Here is a 20,273-nt window from a genome sequence, read left to right on the forward strand (position 1 = left end):
CCGTTTCTGCAGGACAATGCAGGATATGGAAAACCCCCAGGTCACCTCATGTAACAAGGGAGACCAGCACTACCGCAGCTCCCCCAGTAACCAGTCCTCCTCCAGTGATCCAGGACCCTGCGGCAGCGGCACCTGGTCCCAGCAGCCTGGATATGATGGGTACGGGACCACAGCAGTGTTACTTCTTTTGAAATAGCCTCTAAGTAGTCCCTCCAGGAATATGGGGTTTTGGAGTAATGAATGCAGCTACAATCAGTACCAGCACTATTTCTGAGAACTTGCAATTTTGCAAAATGACAGCAATTTTTCCACATCAAATGACCAAATCATCAGCACACTTTTGGCCAGTCGTCACTCTTTTTTTTTTTTTTTACAGGAAGTGATCTGACAAAACAATAAAATTATCCCTGCCTTGGTCTAATACCACATCCAGAGCCTAAAAGATTGAAGATGGTGGAGGATGATGAGTTTCATGTATGAGATTATTTTAATTTAACATACATTATCATAGTTCCCATTCAATCATCCCAAAGCATTGGTTTCATGATTGTATTCAGAAGAATATAAAGGCTACATCAAACATAAATGGGCACTTTGAAAATGAATCCATTCTGTTTTATAGCCATAAAGAATCCACGCCAAGTACAGTATATCGCGTTGTTGTAACTTTGAGCACATCCTCCTCCTTCTGTTCAGAATATTTCAAAAGCATGAGCACTTAAGTATAATAGGAAGTGATTATAAAAAATACTTTCTTGTCCTTCACTATATCCTACTGCGACTGAAGTGCCACTTTAGCAAACTACACTGTAATTTTGGAGAAAGCCTTTTGAAAAGAAAGTTTTTGGCCAGAATGATCACAAAAGAACAGAAATTCTGGAGAGAGCAGGAGAAAGAGGCTTCGACAGAGTCAACAGCCAACATGATTATAGGCACCACAATTTCTTTCTCTCGTCATAATTTTCCTCAATGTTTTCTCTCCTTTACAGTACATATAAATATACAGTAGACCCCTTTTCAATATTCTCATATGATGGTTTGCAAGGCAGCAAGGCTTCAGACTGCACAAGCATTACATCTGTCAGTCTGAATCTTGTACATGAGCAGAAACCTTTAGAGACCGCTGTCTGTCTGTAAGTGGTTACGGACCATGACAAGAGGCTTAGCTCCACGCTGGTGCTTTTCTGTCCGAGCCCTCAAAAGTGCACTGAGCTCTCAGGGATCACTGTGCCCCGTCACAGCCGCCACGATGCAGAACAGCAAGCACATTGTCTGACTGATTGATCTCCAGTTAGAGTCTTCGCTAAAGATCACGAGACACTACGGCCTCTGTTCATCCGCTGTAACCTTTATTAGCTCTTTAAGGTTTAATTAAGACCCATATTGAAAAATTTGCAGCTCTTTCCCTTTTGTCAAGAGCAAAGAGAGTGCCTGGCATGCCGAGTCGAATGAAAGGAGGTCTCTTGTCAGCGTTGTCTGGCAGCTTCTTTATTCTATTATAAGCTCAAGTGATTCGACCTTAAATGATCTTGAGCTAATTGCTACATCTGTGGTAAATCTATTGAAGCCTTTCTCTGACTAGAATACAGAGTTCACTCTATAGGCAGAACATGATTTACAGCCCATTTTCCTCCTCTTTCTTTCTCCAGATGTCCCTCCCCTATCCTCCATGAGCGGGCAGGGGACATCCAGGGGGCAGACGGAGAGATCCACAGAGAGAGGGAGCCCACCCTGGAGAGGACCCGGTCTGCAGGTGAGTCTGGTGTTCTTTCATCTAAGCAGTCATGATTCAGATGCGTATAACATCTAGAAATGTTTTCCAAGGCATGTGACCCAGGGCTTTCTTTCATCAGGTCCACTTAGTGTGATTTATGCTGTTCATAACTGGTACTTTTCTAGACTCAGCTTTTTCTTTTCGGTCCACAGAGGCCAAATGGCACATCCCCTCCACCAAGATCCTGAACCCTCTGAAGCAAAGAGAAGGAGGAAAAGACTCACCCAACAAGCTGTCCAGGGTAAATGCCTGACCTACTTTAATTTCAATTTGACAGAAGCTGCCTGCATGACATTTAATGGAAGTGGTAAGAAATTCATTGACGCCTTGTTTTGAAGAGCACAAAAGCTGTTTAGTGCAGTTTAATGCAGCCTCTGTGTGCTCTGTCTGGAGTAGAAGCCCAACTCTGCATTGTCAGACCTGGTCTACCCCTTATCGGTGTTTGAATTGGGATGAGGTCAGATTGCCCTTGTTTATAGCCTTTGCAGCGACTAGCAGCTCAATTGGAATATTCAAACTCATGTCGTCCCCTCTAGCTGCTCTTTGCACTTATCACTTTCCCTTCATCAGCATGCTAACGGGCGTCTCATCTCATCACCGTTTCTGGTTGTCTCACACTTTTCTAGGACACATTTTCCTAGAAGGTTGAATATATTAAGTGCTTGAGCCTCTCATTTTCCCCTTTTTCTATATTTCCCTCTCACTTATCTTTTTTTGGCCCATACACCATCTCTCCTTCTGTCTTTTATTTCTCCTTTGATGCTGGAGGCTGGCACACACAGTGAACATCTTTCAGTGCTTTCAGCCAGTGTTGCATTAACCCAGGCCAGTGGATAAAAATTTAAACCATTCCCTCGGCATACTCTTCCCTAATGCACAGAGCTTGTTTTTTCAAATCACAGTAGCTGTTTTTGATGTGATTTTATTTAAGTTGCTTCCATGATTTAGCAGTGTTAAGCATAGCATGATGAAGAAAACATGACAGGTCATAATCCGGAGGTTTAAATTCTCTAATTAAGCATTGCTGTTAACTTTCACCAGAGGCCCATTTTGAGTCAACAAATTGAATTGTAAGAATATTCACCTACAGTGTAGATGTTGTGTTTTCATTCAGGTTGATAATGAACAACTCTGGTTTTCTGACCAGCCAAGTAAAATAGTTGTTGAAAATATTATACACTCCTTTTACGGGGCAGAACATGCAGATCTCTCACACAAGTGCTACAATTTATGTCACAAACAAAGGATGTGACGTTCTGCATATTCAGTTTGCATTCCTTTCTGTTACTGTCAGCTCGCCTTACAGTATCATGGGCCTCAAGAAAACGAGCTGTCGCCTTATTCAGAGACACAAGGACATGTGATGTAGCCTGATGGGGAAACCCATCCCCCTCTGGTGCACCAAACATGTTAAAATAACCATAAGAATTATTTGCACCTGCTGTTTGTCCTTGTCTGATCTACTGTATTTCTGTCTCCTTCACCTCTCTTGCTCTCTCTTTAAACTAGACGGGCGATAAAAACTCAAGCCACTCAAGTAGCAACACTCTCTCAAGCAATGCCTCCAGCAACAGCGACGATAAGCACTTTGGCTCTGGAGACTTGATGGACCCGGAGATGCTGGGCCTCACTTACATCAAAGGAGCGTCCACAGACAGCGGCATTGACACTAATCCCTGCGTGGCTCCTGGGGCCCGGGTGTTGATGCAGGGCAGGGTGGGGGAGCAGGGACACCCTTGGGTACTGGAGCACCATGAGGACGGGGCATCAGAGGAGGATCATGGGAAACTGTACCTGCCACAAGGCTACGCCTCCGCCATTATGTCGAGTCATGTGACAGAAGGAAGCATCGGAGACCTGAGCGAAATCTCATCCCATTCAAGGTACAGTACAGACACAGGATGTGTGTTTTATTACCACTTAGACATGTATTTTAAGGGAAAAACCTGAATGATTGAGTGGATAAGTTAACAAATGCTGCTATTGGTGGCACAGGGGCTCACTGAATGGTATGAAAATGATGTGAATCATATGCTATGACCTTCTTAGTCACTAGATCTCGATTTAATACCTAAGGGAGATTTTGGAGTGACATGTTGAAAAGTCATCATCGTAACACCAAATGAGGGAATATCATTTGGAAGAAAGGTGTCTGCTACAGCGGCGTTCCAGAGACTTGTTGAATCTGTGCCAACGAGCATTGAAGCTGTTCTGCAGGCCCAGTACTTTACTAGGAGACTTGATGCTGGTTTTTTTTCCCCCTTTTATTTGTCACCACACTGTATACTCCAGCTAATGTCAGTGGTGACTCTGAGGTTCTTTCTTCTCTATGAGAAATTAAGTCTAGTGTGTTGGGTCATTGATTTACCCGCTGAGAAAAATCACACCCTTTTTGTGATATATGGTTCGAAGCACAATCCAGTGTGTTCAAACATGTGGATGGACATTCACACATACACCACCACCGCCGCTTCATTCTTCAGCCCATTATCTGTTGTGTTAAACACACACAGAGACATGCACAAAACGCGTGCACAAAAGGATGGTTGCTAGCTGTTAGCTGACCTTTTCACCCAGCAGTGCTACCTAACTCCTGACCCACAGCCTGACGTATCCAGCTGTGCTGAAGATAGTGGGTGGGGCTGCTGTCAGGCTGGAGCAACATGGGGGGAATGGGGGGTTTCATCACACCGTCGTCCAAGTCCTCCCCACCAGACTGGGGCCCATCTGGGAAAGAGGAGAGGTGTCGCAGAGGGTTGGCCCTGCAGCCACTCACAGTCTGTCTCTATGAAATAGAATGGGTATCTATTTGTTTATGCCATACAGGATTATGTTACCACAATCTGTTCAGATCATTGACCTGTTTGGGAGGCGTCAGAACTGTCCACTCCAGGATATCATTCAGAAATGAGTAAAGAGTCCATGCCATCACCTTGACTACTCCGATGCTTCCCACCTTTTTATGTAATGGTCTTTGACACCAGAGTGTCATCTGAACAAACAGTGAAGCAGCAGGAGCACATTCTGCAGGGTGTGGCCCAGATGGTCATGAATATGGAAACAGACTATGTAGTGCCTCCAGCTAAAGCCAACTCTGATGTCTCAGGGTATTTTAGGAGAATGTTTTGTGTTTGCTGAAAGTTTTCCAGCAAACAAAACATTAGGATGCAAACCTGACAGCTTTATGGACCAGTTGAACAGATTACCAGGCAGGGGACACAAAACACACCCTCATATTTATGATGAGATGAATAGGAAACTACAGCAGATGTGCTGTTCTGGTGGACTTCTTAGAGTTGCAAAGCATGCAATGTAAGCAAAGTAAGTCAAAAAGACGCAAAGACAGGCAGATTGCTAGGGCTCATTTTCACATCACTGGCAAATATACATCCATCCTGCATAAATCTACCATTACTTGCATGAAGATGTAGTATAAGGATATGGAGTTATTCACAAAGCAATAATTGATAAACATGAAACAAATAACAAAATTGAACTCAAATGAAACAAATTTGTAGCTGATATGTAAATAAAATGAATTTTATAAAATGCATCCTATTTTTCCAATACATATACACCATTTCTTTGACCATTTGATCATGATTTAAAGGGTCAGGTCACTGAGCTCCAACTTACCCAGTGATATCTGCACATGCAGTTTTCATATTTTGAGAACCAGAAATCAGCACAAGTCACAGTGGTGGGCATCTCAAAACTACAAATAAAACTGGCTAGTTACCACTGGGAGTAAGTGGGAAAATGTGCTTTTTGTGATTTGAGTGCACTGACCCTTTTAATCTGGTTTGTCAGTTGATATTTAACTACATTTTGAAAGGGCAGAGTTAAGAAGGAATACGCACATGATAGACTGGATGCGAGTCATTTTCTAACAGCGCAGGGTTAAAGGTGAACTAGCGTGACCATGCTCTTTGTGGAGGGAATGATGTCATCCTGTCTAAACAGCGGAGCTGAGCATTCGATTTTATGTTAAAAAAAAAAAAAAAATACAATCATCTAGTTATCTGGTTATTTCTCAACATCGGAGCTAGTAGCCTTTTTCATTTTTTCATTGTTGATGTTTGTTTATGCTTTTTATTTCCATTTCATTCACTTTTGAGTTACATTATGCTTTATTTTTTTTTGCTGTCTGGTCAGTGGCTCACACCACTCTGGCAGTCCGCTGGCCCGTGGTGCCAGATACTGTATGTCCGCTGACTCCTCCAAGGTGTACACCATCCCCCAGACCAGCAGCTCAGGGCCAGGGCCAGAGGCAGAGCCGGGGCCAGGGCCTAGCTCAGAGGCCTGTGGACAGACACGCCCACAGCCCGATTGCAAACTCCCTGTGGGCATGAAGACGGCCGATGATGATGGTGATGATGATGCCCACAGCACTGAGGGACCTCCCAACATTTCAGAGTGTGGGTGAGTGTGTGTGTGTGAGAGAGAGAAAGCAAGAGAGAGCATGCATTAAAACATCACCATATATTTAGCTGCTGTTCCACTCTCATACCACACAGTTCCAGTACACATTAAGTTCAACATTAGCTCTCGTGCAAAACTAGATGACACACTTTCTAATCACGCTAACTGGCCTCTTCAGCATTGTTTCTCTCACTGTAGAGCGGTTTCCCCCTAGACTTACTGTTGCACTAGAGCTAGACCCATTCCAATACAAGTGTCTCAGCCCATCAGCCCATCCAGTGTGCGTAAACTGGTCTTGATTGAAGCCGACAGCCACAAAATAAATAAGCTCAATGAAGCCGCGGACATAATACACTTGGCACATGTCACTTGTGGTTATTGATCGCTCCTGTGAAGCCGGGTCCCTGTGGACTGCCAGGCTGAGCCTCTACCAGATCAGCATCTCTGCTGAGAGCCAAACAACGATCCACACAGAACAACACACTGCTGTCACATTGCAGCCCAAGGACACCTGCCACACAATAGCTTCTAGAAATGTGACAAAGAAAGAGGGAATGCATGCAGTCACTCAGCCAGGTTGAGAATGTATACTCTCTTCAGACTCTATAAGAGTGGTGATGACTGACTGTATCTGTCTGATGATTAAATGGTTTGCTGTAGAGAACAGGGAGCCATTGATGGTGAAATTGAAACACAGCTTCAGTGGCGTGAGTGTGTGTGTGTGCATGCCTGGTTGAAGGTGTTTGCGTGCGAGCTCGGGGCCTATTTTGGAGAAGAGAATGTGAGATTTGCCCTGGAAGAAACCCCCTGCTCTAGCTCCCAAGTAATTTCATTTAGTCTGTGAAATTTGCCACTTAGGGGATATGTGATTGATCGCATGCACTGAAGTCATCTTCTGCCGACTTATGAAAAAGCTCTGTAATTCAGTTACCCTTCCCATTGTTTGTTTATATATTCCTGCAGTTTTATTTTATCTTACATAACAGTGCCTCATGATGAATGGCCTAATATTACTCACAGATATTGTTCTAACATAATGAAGTTTCTCTTCCCCTTTCTAAAAAGTTTTCTCGTTTGCTGTAACACTGTATGTATTGCAGGATGTGTAACAATGCTCCTAACCCTGGGCTGTTTCTCTCTTGCTTCTGCATCTTGTTCCAGAGGAGCGGAGAGCTTGTTAGCCTTCCTTCTCAAAATGCTGTCTGAGCGTTCAAGGTACACAGTCAGTCAAAGTCAAACCCTGTGGCCCCAAGCTGACCCCGCCTGTTCCCCCCTCACATATCCCGCACCCCTTTTGTCCCAGACCACCGCCCCACTAGTCTCTCATAGCAGGTCTAAAGTGCTAGCCCTGCCATGTGGCACATGCTGAGAGTGGAGGGCAACCAGCTGTGGATCAGTGGCTGTGACATTTCTGCTGTATCTCCTACAGAAACCCACCACCGGTATTTCCTCCTGTTAGACCCTCATCCAACATATTCTATGAATTCCTTTAGTTATGTTTACATAAAATTGTGATCGAGTTGTAAAATAAAATGTGAATCAGTCCATGTTGTAAAAATGTATTTAAGAGCATCACATATTTAAGTCACATAAGTAACTGATATATCATGCCATTTCGTGTTGCTTCCCACCTAGGATGAATTAATTCTAAACCATGTGTACCCTCTGTGGTGTTTTAATCAGCCACTATAGTGATAATAAGTGGGGGTGACATGCAACTGCAATAAGCATGGACCCAAAGCCAGGATGTGACACCCCCACTCTTTAGTTATTTGCCTTTCTGCTGGACTTGAGGCCTATAACAGTGATTGGCAACATGACATTCATAGCTTGTCTACAGCAAAAGAAGGTACCGCAACATCAGAGTGCAATAAAAAAAAATCTGCTTCCATCAGCTTTAGTGCATTTTCTTTTTATGGTATGTCAACTCTCCACCTTAGCTAAGCCTAAAAACATTACATACATTTTCTTTTGAGGTTATTTGAATTTCTGGCATTAAATGTGTATTTATTTACAACAGGTGGGTGAAAACATACCTTCTATCTTTCAGACCCATATTTCACACCTGCTATGCCAGAAAACATTTATTACACATTGGCATTTAACAGGTGCTCCCCCACAGTCAACTAACTTTAATTGCAAAGTTCAGGGCATTTAGCATTGTTCAAATCTTCCCGTAATCATGGATCGATCATGTACGGACAAATTGGACAAGAGCTTAATCGAGATACAGACACAGAAGGAAAATAAAGAGTTTGTCCCTACAGTTTCAGCACCAAACCATCTGTACAAAAGTACTTGCACTTCTTTTTTCCTGAAAACAAAATAGAGCAATTGCTTGTGACCCAGAGGTGTCATGGACCAGTCAGAATGATTTTGGCAATCACGCATTGGACGTTTGCAACACCCATCTATGTACTTAGGACTTGGTTGCCATGGTGCCAAAAGCTTAAAACAGGGCAACTCTCAGCAGTAGTGTCTCTAGGTAACCATCGCAGCCAGACCGTCCCAACGTTTCGCCATCATACATCTAGCGTATCGTATCCCCCTGTGGCTATCTAACACCCTGCCAACAGCACTCAGTGTGTCATGCTCACAGGCTGCTCACTTAAAGCAGAGGTCTCACAGCCACACAACTTAACTAGCCAGGTCAGTCACATCCTCCCTTCACTGCACCCTCCTCCTAACACTCAGCACCCTCAAATTCATGTAAATGTTCTTTGAAAATACCCCACCTCCACCAAAACAAAACATGTCACCTCTTGTGGGTCCTTCTTCAACCCTGTCTAACAGCTCTCATGTCTTCCTCTGTTGTTGTCTGAACACTCCCCTAGAGTCCCTGGTTTGCACTTGTCTCTGGATGTAATTTCTGTCTGTTCCTTCCTTCCTTTTTACCTCTCAAAGTCCTTGGCTGCATTCTTCAATCATGGGTTTGGCAGAGTGAGATGGGACGGGGTGGGATTGGAAATAAATTCCCTCCCGAGTGTCCCTCTCCAACCCTGTTACCCCAAGTTCACCTGACTAGCATGGAGCACGGAGGCACCTGATGTTGGCATGCTAAGACGGATCCACCTGAAACCTTTGTGTGATACTGACATTATTTTCTAAACAGCTGGACCCAAACTGTGATGGCCCATGGCCTCCCGTACAGGTTGTGGCTTTCATGCCCCTTCTGATGAGCTCTGCTCTTCTGTGCCCTCTGTATCGTCTACAGGCAGCTGTACGCACAGGAGGCAGCCTGCCGGCTCCAGGCTGCTGACCGGGATGGAAAATCACTGCAGAGACTTTCGAAAGAAGAATACCTTAAAATGATGCTCCCCGACAGCCCTCCGGGGGAAGACCGGACCCGGAAGGTGAGGTTATTGCGCCTGATTGACCATTAAGTTTCATGACAATTGAACAGTTTAAATTGTTGATAGCGTGATTACATGACATTCCAAGGATCTACTGCAAACCCTAAGGCTATTTTATCATGCTGACTAACAGGCGTCGTACAAACGAGGCCAGAACCAGAGCAGATAACCTCTTGCTGGGAATCAAGTAAAAGCAGGAGAAACATCTGCTGCCTATCAGGTGGCCCCTCTACTGAGCACCACAGCTGATAGGGCTTTTTTTTTCCAGACACAAGACCCTTTCAGTCCCCATTGGCTGGCACAGAGTATTTGGTTAATTTAATTTATAACGGGGGCCTGGGTTTGCTCAGTCGGGATGTCATGGATTAAAGGCAGGGAGTTGCAGAGAGTGCATCGATGTTTGATGTTCCTGGGTCCTGCCGATTCTATTAATTGCATCTTCAGCTGCCCCTGCACCATCCCCCATCCCCCATCCATTATCTACCAGGAATGGACCCTGGAGACATACAAATCGGTTATTTTTGGATGCTGCTCAATTCTAATATAAATGCATTCATCCCTAGAGAAGACAGGCATGTCCTCTGGCACAGGCAGGCCTTGTCCCTCACATGATGCACCTCTGCACTGATTACAGTAGTTTGTCTTGCTGTAGTGCACTGGGCTTACGGTACATAAAATGTGGTGCTTACAAGAGAACCAGGAAGCGTCAGTGCTTGTCTAAAATGAAAGCAGGTGTATTGTGCCCGCGCTGTGATTTCCCTTCATTCGATGCTATTTTGTTTCCCACAGAGAAGGAAAGCGCAGTAACCAGTACAAAGGTGCACAGTGCTGCTTGTTGGATCCAGAGACCAACATGGTCTTTGTTGTAATCTCACTCTCCAGCCTGATTCAGTCCGATAATACAGTGTGTGGAAAAGCAATCTGGGAGAGAGATGCATGAGAGAGGGCACAGAGCCAGACGCACCATATACTGTACACACATCTGATCCCAATGAACACATACTGTTCTTTTCTGGGAGCAGCTACACTGGGACTGCATGTTTTCAATCATCAGCTGGCATGTAAAGGAATCAAATTACAGTAATGACAATGCTGGAAACATCATTGATGTATTTCTAATTTAATACAGTCTGACTTGTTTAATCTTCTATGTAATTAAACAGAGTCTATGGTAAAGGTTAATTCATGTGTCACTTCCGGTAGTCACCCAATGCCATTGTGTGGGTGAGCAGGTGCAGAGAGATTTTCCTTGCCAGCCGCCGTGTCCGCTGGGACGCCCTTGCACAGACAGGCAGACTATTGTGTGGCTGACGTAAAGGAAAGGCCGTTCACAGCTTATTCTCCCACAGCGTTCCTCTTTTGAACCTCCTGTGGGAAAGAAAAAAGCATCTGAATAGGTGGTTGTCTAACACATCCTCCCAAGTGGCACGTCAAAGGGTTCCAACGCTGGTTGTTGTCTTTGTTCAGTGTGGGCAGCGAGGAAAGAAAGTCAGGGAAAATCAAGGTGGATGTGTCACTGCTGCCTCGGCTGATAAGAGCGTTGCTGTTGTATAAAAGAATTCAAACACATAGCAGCCCAAATCAGAGTGAGGACTGTTGCCAGCTGAGGTGGATTTAGACTCACTAAAATAGTCCATAATCTTGCAGGTTTGATTAATACAATATTTTCTGTGCACAGCAGGTTCAGTTAACCAGTGCCAAGATTTGTTCAGAGAGCCTGGTTTGATGCTGTAGATGTAATAAATAGATGGCTTCTGAAAAAACATTAAGCCCTATTGCAAATGGTTTCATTTGCCGTGACTCCATTTATTGGAGCTTTAAATCTGTGCTATTTTTGCTTTATATGCGAGAGCAGCAAATCCTGTTTAAGTTGTTTTGATGAGCGAGAACCTTATGGGGTCTAATCTTGTAAAGTTGGGTGGGGAAACTTGCAATAAGAGACAACTTTGTTAAGTTAAAGCCTCTGAGGTGTTCTTTGGAGTCAGTATGTATGTATGCTGCTTTGAATTCCACTTTATGTCTCGTATTTAAAGAGTAGATGTTTGTTAAATTCTCACGGTGGGATTTGTGGAGGTTCCGTCTTTGAAATGGAGATGGCTGGGTGTTGGCTTGTGGGGATATCAGTCTAGTGTTGGTTACAGCTGGGAAGCCAAAGGCAGACATTTACCCATCTGGCCAACTGCCCCGCATATCATTTGTGGCTACTTTTGATGTCACTCCTGCAATATTTATGTAAGCTAAAAGGGACAGTGATGGATTGGATTGGCCTTTGTGGTTTTGTGTGTTTAAACAGGAGATCCTCTGTCAAAGTTCTGGCCACAGTCATATCCCTGCAGTGGTATGCTGTGTAATTCCTCTCCCCTCCAGGATGAAACGCGATGTCAAACGCTTACAACCTTTGTGATTGTTCATCCTGACCTTGTGTTGGCTTTTGACCTCTGCATTGTTGGCCTCAATTAGTCTTTAGATTCTTTGTGATATGAGTCATATTCTAGGAAGTACACACAAAGCAGCAAACATGCTTTATATAAGTACATTATGCCTGCCGCTTCACTGGACCGTGTTCATTAGGTCTTTTGTCTGGTTTGTAAACAAGCAAACGTGTACAAGATAATTGTTCATTTGAATATGATGAGCTCTTAATAGAGCCCTGCATTAAATTGACTTATACGTGGGCTTCACTTTGCTCTGTTAATCTGTATTGACAATCCCTGGATAATAGCTCATGCTGGAATGTAATCAATAGAAAGTTTTTCAACCTGGCTTATTTCCCATAAATGTGGCCATTGTGACTCTATGGGTTGTGCTAACTTTGCACTCAGCACCTCCGTTGTAGAGATGCAGGGAAACGAGGATTGAATGTATATCAAGGGAAAGCTGCATGAGCCTCTGACAGCTTTCCAGATTTTACATGGATCATTTCCAACGGTCTCTAAATCTGACTGAAAGTAAGCACGGAATGTAGCCCCCCGAAATAGCCATTATTAACTGCCTAGGAATCTACATCTGGGTCAGCTTGCCGGCTGACCTAACTACAATAACTGCACTACTATTCTACAATACAATATTAATACAAAGTCATCTTTTTTGGAGATGCATTTTTAAAGAATCATGGTGACAATTCTGTTATATTCAGAAGTTTTGTACCTGTTTCCTCTGGTGCGACTAAATACGGTCGGCCAGGTGGAGGCCAACTGGCAAGTACTGATGTACATCCCTGTGCAGTTAGCCATAATGGCTATTCCAGGGCCTTATTTCTGTGTTAACTTGTAGTCAGACTCAGTCCTTGTTTCCCCAGGGGTGGCAAGTGCAAAGTTAGCATGACCCATAGAGTCACAATGGCCATATTGACGGGAAATATGCCAGGTTGAAAAATACCAGAATCTATGAGCTTGTATTTTTCTCCTCTGTCTAGTATTGTGGCACCTACACTAAGTCTTCTCTGCTTCCTGTAGTTTCTCACATTAAGCTCAGTGACTATTGGCTGCCTCAGTGCAGTGACCTCTGTCACCACCTCCAGAAGCCCTGTCCCCTGTTTTTCCCACTTGCCAGACACTCTCCAGCTGTGCTCAATCCATCTGCATTTTCCTGAGAGCAAAGACTGTAATTGATTCCTGACACTGCTCCCCGATGTTCCCTCCTTACCCGCCCAGCTGCCCGCTCGTGTAAACCTGCTGTGCCAGGGAAAGGCAAAGCACGGGGAGGGTGCAGAGAGGGGGCCATCGCTGGGGGTTTGGAGGTCATTCAGCTCCATCATTTGCATCGTTGTGACTGTCTCTTGACAAATTGTTCTCCTTCTGCCTCTCTCAGGTGTCAGCAGTGGGAAGTCTGTCACCAAGACGCTCCCTATACCGGACGCTATCAGACGAGAGTGTGTGCAGTAACCGCAAGGGTTCGTCCTACGCCAGCTCGCACAGCTCAATGCTGGACCAAGCCATGCCCAACGACATCCTATTCAGCACCACCCCACCTTACCACAGCACACTGCCTCCTCGCATGATCCACAACCAGGGGGCATCCAACCTAAGGAGTAAGTACAGACAGTGAAACTCTCACTAGGCTAGCTGTTGCAAAAGAAACACCTAAACATGTGTACAGCACTTCACCAAATACAGATGCAGAGAAGCTGCTTTAAAGAAAACAAACAGAACTCTGCAGCGTCTTGTTAAGATACCTCTTAGAGACAGGAGGGCTAATGTAGACTTTCTCTGCATGTTGCTCTTGGATTATCATTCCTCTTCTCTGACACCAGATAAGAGCCAGGATATAGATACTTGTTTGAAGAGACACTTGTGTCCTACCAATATCATTAGCACAACTGGTACACACTCTAAAAACACTCCTCAATATAGTCAACTAATTGGAACTGGGTGTGCAACTTGCAAGGGGCCTGCCGCTCTGTCTGCATTAAGCAGACACCTGTCACTGCTGGCTAGTATTCCCCTTTCTACTGTTTGCCCAGCATCCACTGAATATGTATTAGGGATGAGAGGTGTGATGTGTCCTGCCTGCGCCGCTGCAGGTCTTTAAGATCTGTGACATGAACATGCCTATTTTTCCATCAGGAGTGTCACAATGCCTGTCATACATTATGTTTCATTCACTCATAAGTCCCTGCCTGCCTTCCCTCTCCGTCCTTCCTGTCTCATTTCCATACCGTTCCTCATCCGTCTCCGGCTGCCGTCGTTAGATAGAAAATGGCTTTTGGAAAGATGTTTCTCTCTTTAGCCTCTTCTGGCTGTCAACCTGATGGATTCACGATTGTTTTGAAGGATAGTTGAGAACACGGGCTACTTACTGAAACAGTCCAATTTGGTAAACAGTGAATCACTCGAGCTCCAAGACGCTGGGTAAATTGAAAGGAGAGTGTCAGCATCACCTCAAGCTCTCTCTGTCTCTTCTCCACTTCTCCACTCATGCTTTTCTAAATGCCTCTCTGCAGAATGGGAGCTTGTTTATTGCATTCCCTGTCTTTCAGGGCTGACAGGGAGGGAGGGTGGGAGAGACAGAGGGGAGGGAAAGGAGATATTGATTGAAACATGAAGACATTCGCTTAGACAAGTCATTTATCGCCCCTCAGACAGCGCCTTGCGAGTGCTATGCAGAGATGGTGGTTTGATGTCACATATATACAAAACTTTTCTTTTCAAAGTTAAATTGTTTGCAACCTCTAAGAGGATTTGTTATTCCGGTGCATCCAGATTAGAATTGGACTCGAGTGAAGGTATTATTGGATAGGACCTACTTTATCCAGCTCAAGCTAGGTGTTTTGATGTGCAGGGCTGGAGTTAGGTAAATATTGTCCCTGTTAGCCAGCCACGACGAGTTTGAATAAACCCCTGCCTTCCCCCCTTTACGCCCCTCCATTCCTCTTCTAAACCCTCTTGTCTGCTCTGATGCAAACTGATGGGCGACTCAGAGATTAGCCCTAAACTCAGGCCAGGCCTAGACACTGATGGGAGTGCCTGCCTGTCTCTGCAGATGAGTTTTGGTTCTCTGACGGCTCCTTGGCGGACAGGTCCAAGTTCACCGACCCAGGCCTCATGCCCCTCCCAGACACTGCCACGGGCCTGGACTGGTCTCACCTGGTTGATGCAGCACGAGCCTTTGAAGGTAACCAGCCTGGCTGAAGCTGCTGGCACCTCGTGTAACCTCCCCTCCTCCTGGCTGCTTAGTGTGTATGTGTGTGTGTTTGTGTGTTTGTGTGTCCATAATCTGCAAGTGCTAGCTCGCTTGCATGTGCAGGTTTGTGTGCGCTTTTTGTTTGTGTTTCTTCTAGTGTCTCCTAAGTGCTGTAGGAGGTGACTTGCGGGAATCCTTTTGCTTTTTGCGCCTCTGCTCTGAGCCCCATTGTGATTCCCATCAAGCTCTGTAACTTTGGAAAAAAGAGCCATCAATTCTCAGTACAGACATGGAGACAATTTTTAAACCATAAAGCCAGCAAGTCGTCACTCAGGGAGAGTTCTTACACCGAAGACCTTTACTATTAAGCTCTTAGGTTGGTAGTTTGGGGGTAATTTCAGCTCCTCTTTTAGCCTTTTGTCCATTAAGTCTGAATTTGGTCCACTGGAAGATGTACAAAATAACAGTCATCTGGTCCCAAGCGGCAGATTCTCTCTTAGAAATAGAAATCTTCATTTTTAAGATGGACTCTTGTGTCTTATAAACTGTCTGAATGGCTGCTTTTATATTTGTGGTTTTTGGTAGCTGACTTGCTACAAGGAATTTAGGAATCGAGTACTCGCGTACATTTATTACAGTGTGTTGTCTTTCTAGGCAACATGAGTGAAAAATTCTGTCAAAACTGTAATCTGTCTTTTCACTCAGTCACACTGTTTTCAGTTAATTAGCATTTACACATCTCAGCCACTTCATGGTCAACATCATCACTTCTGGTCATTTTTTTTAGTATTTCTTCGACCGCTCTCATACCAGTGTATTTCCCCATTTATCACGGAAATGCTAACATGCCATGAGTTTTTCTTCCACTTGAACTCCACCTGACCCTGAGACCAGTGAGCAAGCAATGTAGCATGTGACCATACATTTGTCATAATTAATGAATCCTCTGTAGAGTTTTTTCTTTGATGCATTTACTGCTGCATAGCCTGCAGCATATCATTTAGCAAGAGTGGAATCAGTGGAGATGATGCTGAGTCTGACTGGCAGCAAAAAGGCAGTTGTCACGGCAGCCTGGCTGGCCCAGAAAAATTAGCACTTGGTAAACTGGAGCCTTGTTGCCGAGCAGAAAGTGGCTCCAGGCTGCCATTGTGCCATGTATGTTCAACCAGGTCTGGTTAGAGCCATGGGGAGAAACAGGTCGCCAGAGATGTAAAGCATTTATAGCATTCATAACCTTGGTCATGAAAATCCTGGGAGCCTGCTTATATTCATGATGCAAAAAGACAGTTTGGAGAGGCGTGCAGCATCCACAAACACACTGTGGCCTCCTGACCTTTGACAGTATAAGTAGATGAAATTAAAAACGGGAGTTTGGTAAATTTCAGCTACAAAAGGCTTTTGAAGCAATCTCTGAAAGTTGTCTTTGTCAACTATTTGCCATGTTTTTAATATTCCGTCACAAAAAATAACGTTGTGTGTGTTCACGCACTCGGAATGTCTTTTTTTCTCTATTCAGTTTTTTTCTCTTCAGTGTAATCTGTCATTTGTCCAGTAAATCTGGACATCAGGTCACGCAAAAAAAAAGACAAGCTGCTTTTCTGTGCCCATCGCTGCCTGCCTTTAATCTTTCTGATGCAGCCATCGAATATGAGGGAAATGTTCATTCATATGTAAATGAAAGCTTGGTCTCCCTTTCCTGCCTCCTCTGAACAACCAACTCCAGGCTCGATCAGCTTTTGTCTTGGAGTGGATTAGCTTTCATTTGGGGGCTAAATTAATGGAAGGGTTTCCTTAATCTTTTCTATGAATATGCAGATCCCCCTATCTTTAGTCTCAGACCAAGGGCTTGAGAGAGAGCGTGGTGTCTGAAGAAAAAGAGCATTACGCCTCAAAACTGAGCAGTCCCCAAGTGTAACATGCCAAGTTTGGGTTTTCCATGGGGCTTTGAGCAAGCTTAAGGGCCTGATATGGTAAAACAAGCATGACTGGTGCCTTACAGCGCTCTGGGATCCAGCCCATTATAAGCCAAACAGCTGTCAGAGGAAGCTCAGAGGGGCGAGGGCACAGGAGCAACACCCAAGGGACTGACTTTATCTGTGATAGTCTAAAAATGCTCTGTTTACCACCTTGTTCCTTATTGTCTGGTTATAGATCTCTCTGTATGGGAGGACTGCCTTTGGTGGCTTTGCAACAGCGCTTAAACCAGAAACACCCATTCATACAAAGCATGAATGAATCGCCCCATCCTGTTAGGAATGCATGCATGCGAGTGTGTTGTTCTGCTCTATTTTAGTTGCATGTTGACTCCATGAAATGCGTTGCTGAACACATTTCCTGCCTTTGATGTTAAGGAAAGATTATGACCTGTTACGTCACCTGTTCTGTCTCCAGACCAGCGCGTGGCGTCTTTCTGCACCATGACGGACATGCAGCGGGCAGAGGCTCTGCAGATCTCAAGAGAGCTGACCAGACGAGTGGTGGAGGCGGAGGGAGCAGCGCTGGAAGCAGAGTAGGCTTTACCAACAAACACAAACACACATGCACCAACGCTCCAGTAGCAAGAGAAATATCGACTGTTAGCTAAAATCTGACCCCGAAAAGTGATTGTCCAATCACAGCTTAGCAACCATAACTAGGCACAGATGGCCTGTCGAGCTTTTGATTTCTCCACATGATGGAGTGGTGTTCATGAGGCTCTAATAAAACATGGTCAGTATCTCAAGTGTTTGGCGGGTCTTTTTTTTCAACCTTTACAAAACCCAAAACTCAAGAGCAAAAGCATAAGGCTCTCATAAGGCCTTTAAAGAAAAGGGGCATGTCATCAGGTAAAAATACCTGTGCAGGACCGGAACATCCACTGAGTGGGAGTCGAGGGGTTTTGAGTGATGATGAGTTTGAAAAGGTTTACACTAGAGAAACTCCACCCATTGCCTTTGTTAGATTGTCTTATAATAATATCGGTTATTTCTCTTCCCTAAATCTTTTTCTCTGGTGAAAGTGAAACATACTGTTTGAATATACAAACAGTAAAGCATCAATGTTTCTTGTCTGAATATTAATATGAATTTTAAACATCTAAACCATCAAAGAATATATGCTACTTTCATCATTTGTTATACAGTACTAAAATACTGGCTACCACCGTTATCATTGTAAATTGGATCTTTGGCATGCAAGAACAGAAGGTTGACTGTCCATTATTAGCTTCTGTATCATGCTAGAAGATGCCAAAACGTTTTATTTGTGTGATACATCAGTCTTAAGTACTAACTTCATCCTATTATGTGTCTCCCAACAGCAGCTCCCCCTCCACACTAACTGGCAAAGTCAACCAGTTGGAGGTGATCCTCAGGCAGCTGCAGCATGACCTCCGAAAGGTAAGTTCACATATGTCATTTTGTGATTATGTTTTCTCACTTTTTTTTTTTGCCTTCCCTTTTTACACATAAGCAAACAGTGCAAGTCTGTGTCACTCAGCTCAGGAGAATAGACATTGAGTAATGGGTGCCCCGAGGTCTATGTAATACAAACTCGTCCACTTAATTCAATATCCTGCTTCCTTTCCTTATTGTTTCCCAGCCCAACATTTCCCCCACGTCCACTAATGTGCTTAAAATGGAGAGAGGAAATGCACTTTTATCAGAACAGAGAAATGGCTGCTTTGCCATGTTAATGCCTCCCATTTACACAGGGCTGACGAAAGACGGATGTTCTCGTAATAGCGGGGCTTTTATCAACCTCTTTTGTATCCATTTATTTTTGCCTCATGTACCGGCGTTGATTGTGTGTGTGTGTGTTTGTATGTGTGTTCAGGAGAAAGAGGATAAGGCGATGTTGCAGGAGGAGGTGCAACACCTGAGACAGGACAACATGCGACTGCAGGAGGAAAGCCAGACGGCGGCGGCTCAGCTCAGGAAGTTCACAGAGTGGTTCTTTCACACCATTGACAAGAAACCCTGAGAGAGAGAGACCCACAGAAAGAGAGAGAGAGAGCAAGATGGCCTTCACTCCTCCTGGGCACCCACTCAACTCCTACTTAAGACTCCCAGATGATCCACAGGCAAACAAACTTTCAAACAAACCATTACCGGCCCCCAGAGTAATCAAGACTCTTTTAAAAAGCCCCTGCTTAGGAGACTGTAGTGCAGCCCTGTGTGGAGAGACTTGAAACCCTGATCTGGACCTTAGTTTTGGGATCCTCTTCTGTCTGAAGTGCAGGGCTGTCTCTGAAGTTAACGGTTTCTCCATCCTGGCAAATGAGACTCTTGGGAAACCTCCACATCTCCGGCACTGGAGTGGAATTGTGAAAGGCAACCCCCGGGGGCACCAGCCTGAGTCCCTGGGATCTTCTTACAGTAGTGGAATGTAAAGCTCATTTACTGTAGTCAACATATAATCTACCTACGTATGTCCCGTCAGTCTACTGTACTGTATGCTCAGCTGTACTGTATCATACTGCGCACACTGTCACACAGCTGTTTCTGTGCCGGCCTTCACGGACACAGAAAAGTAGAGAGGGTGAGGCGAGGAGGGGAGGAATGTACTGGACATAATGAAGTGGTACTTACTGTCTGCTTGCACCAAGAGGAATCCACATGTTGCGGTCTTGAAACGTACAGTGGGAGGGAAAAATGAATGTAGCTCAACTGAGACCCTTTTTTTTCCTTGGATTTCTGGTTCCCAAAGTCACAAAAGGTTTCAAGGTTTTGATGTTCTGGGCCATTTCTTTCTTTTAATAAATTCCACTTTTTCTTTTCCTCAGTGTTGTAACGTAGGGTCACATGGCAGTAATTTTGATGTTTAAAGGTGCTTTCCCTACACACGTTTGTCAGTAGTTTTCATTCACTGTCACAATGTCCTAGCAATAACGAAGTGGTAGTTACGAAACTGTGTTTAAAAGAAAAAAAAAGTTAGCACAATCGTGAAGAGTTCCTGTCGAGAAGCAGTCGTACTTGACATGTATTTATAAAACAGGAAGAGACTGTGCCTAAAACTCTTGGTTGTAAATGGATTGTTTCTTTTTGCTTTTAATTCTCTTTTATAAACACATGCCTTGTCTGTGGCTCACTGATATAAAATTGTGTGTATGAATGTGTGTGTGT

At 44.4% G+C, this 20,273-nt stretch overlaps 1 protein-coding gene across 2 annotated transcripts in view; it reads left to right on the forward strand.

Annotated features, from left to right (window-relative positions):
* Positions 1-20,267, forward strand: part of LOC118329592 (signal-induced proliferation-associated 1-like protein 2) — an 82,088-nt gene extending 61,821 nt beyond the window's left edge. The window contains exons 11-21 of one of the 2 annotated variants that reach the window (XM_035663819.1): positions 13-159; positions 1,650-1,753; positions 1,927-2,015; positions 3,284-3,657; positions 5,930-6,196; positions 9,411-9,549; positions 13,360-13,579; positions 15,031-15,162; positions 17,563-17,680; positions 18,470-18,548; positions 18,985-20,267. In XM_035663819.1, the coding sequence (XP_035519712.1) occupies positions 13-159; positions 1,650-1,753; positions 1,927-2,015; positions 3,284-3,657; positions 5,930-6,196; positions 9,411-9,549; positions 13,360-13,579; positions 15,031-15,162; positions 17,563-17,680; positions 18,470-18,548; positions 18,985-19,131 (1,816 nt within the window). In that variant the 3' untranslated portion in view covers positions 19,132-20,267. The remainder of the gene's footprint in view (positions 1-12; positions 160-1,649; positions 1,754-1,926; positions 2,016-3,283; positions 3,658-5,929; positions 6,197-9,410; positions 9,550-13,359; positions 13,580-15,030; positions 15,163-17,562; positions 17,681-18,469; positions 18,549-18,984) is intronic. The other variant, XM_035663820.1, reaches the window with a different exon arrangement.
* The last annotated feature ends 6 nt before the right edge of the window (positions 20,268-20,273 follow it).

This window comes from Morone saxatilis, unplaced genomic scaffold (assembly GCF_004916995.1).
Source record: "Morone saxatilis isolate NCDOM2014 unplaced genomic scaffold, NCSU_SB_2.0 Contig19, whole genome shotgun sequence".
Lineage (NCBI taxonomy): Eukaryota > Metazoa > Chordata > Actinopteri > Moronidae > Morone > Morone saxatilis.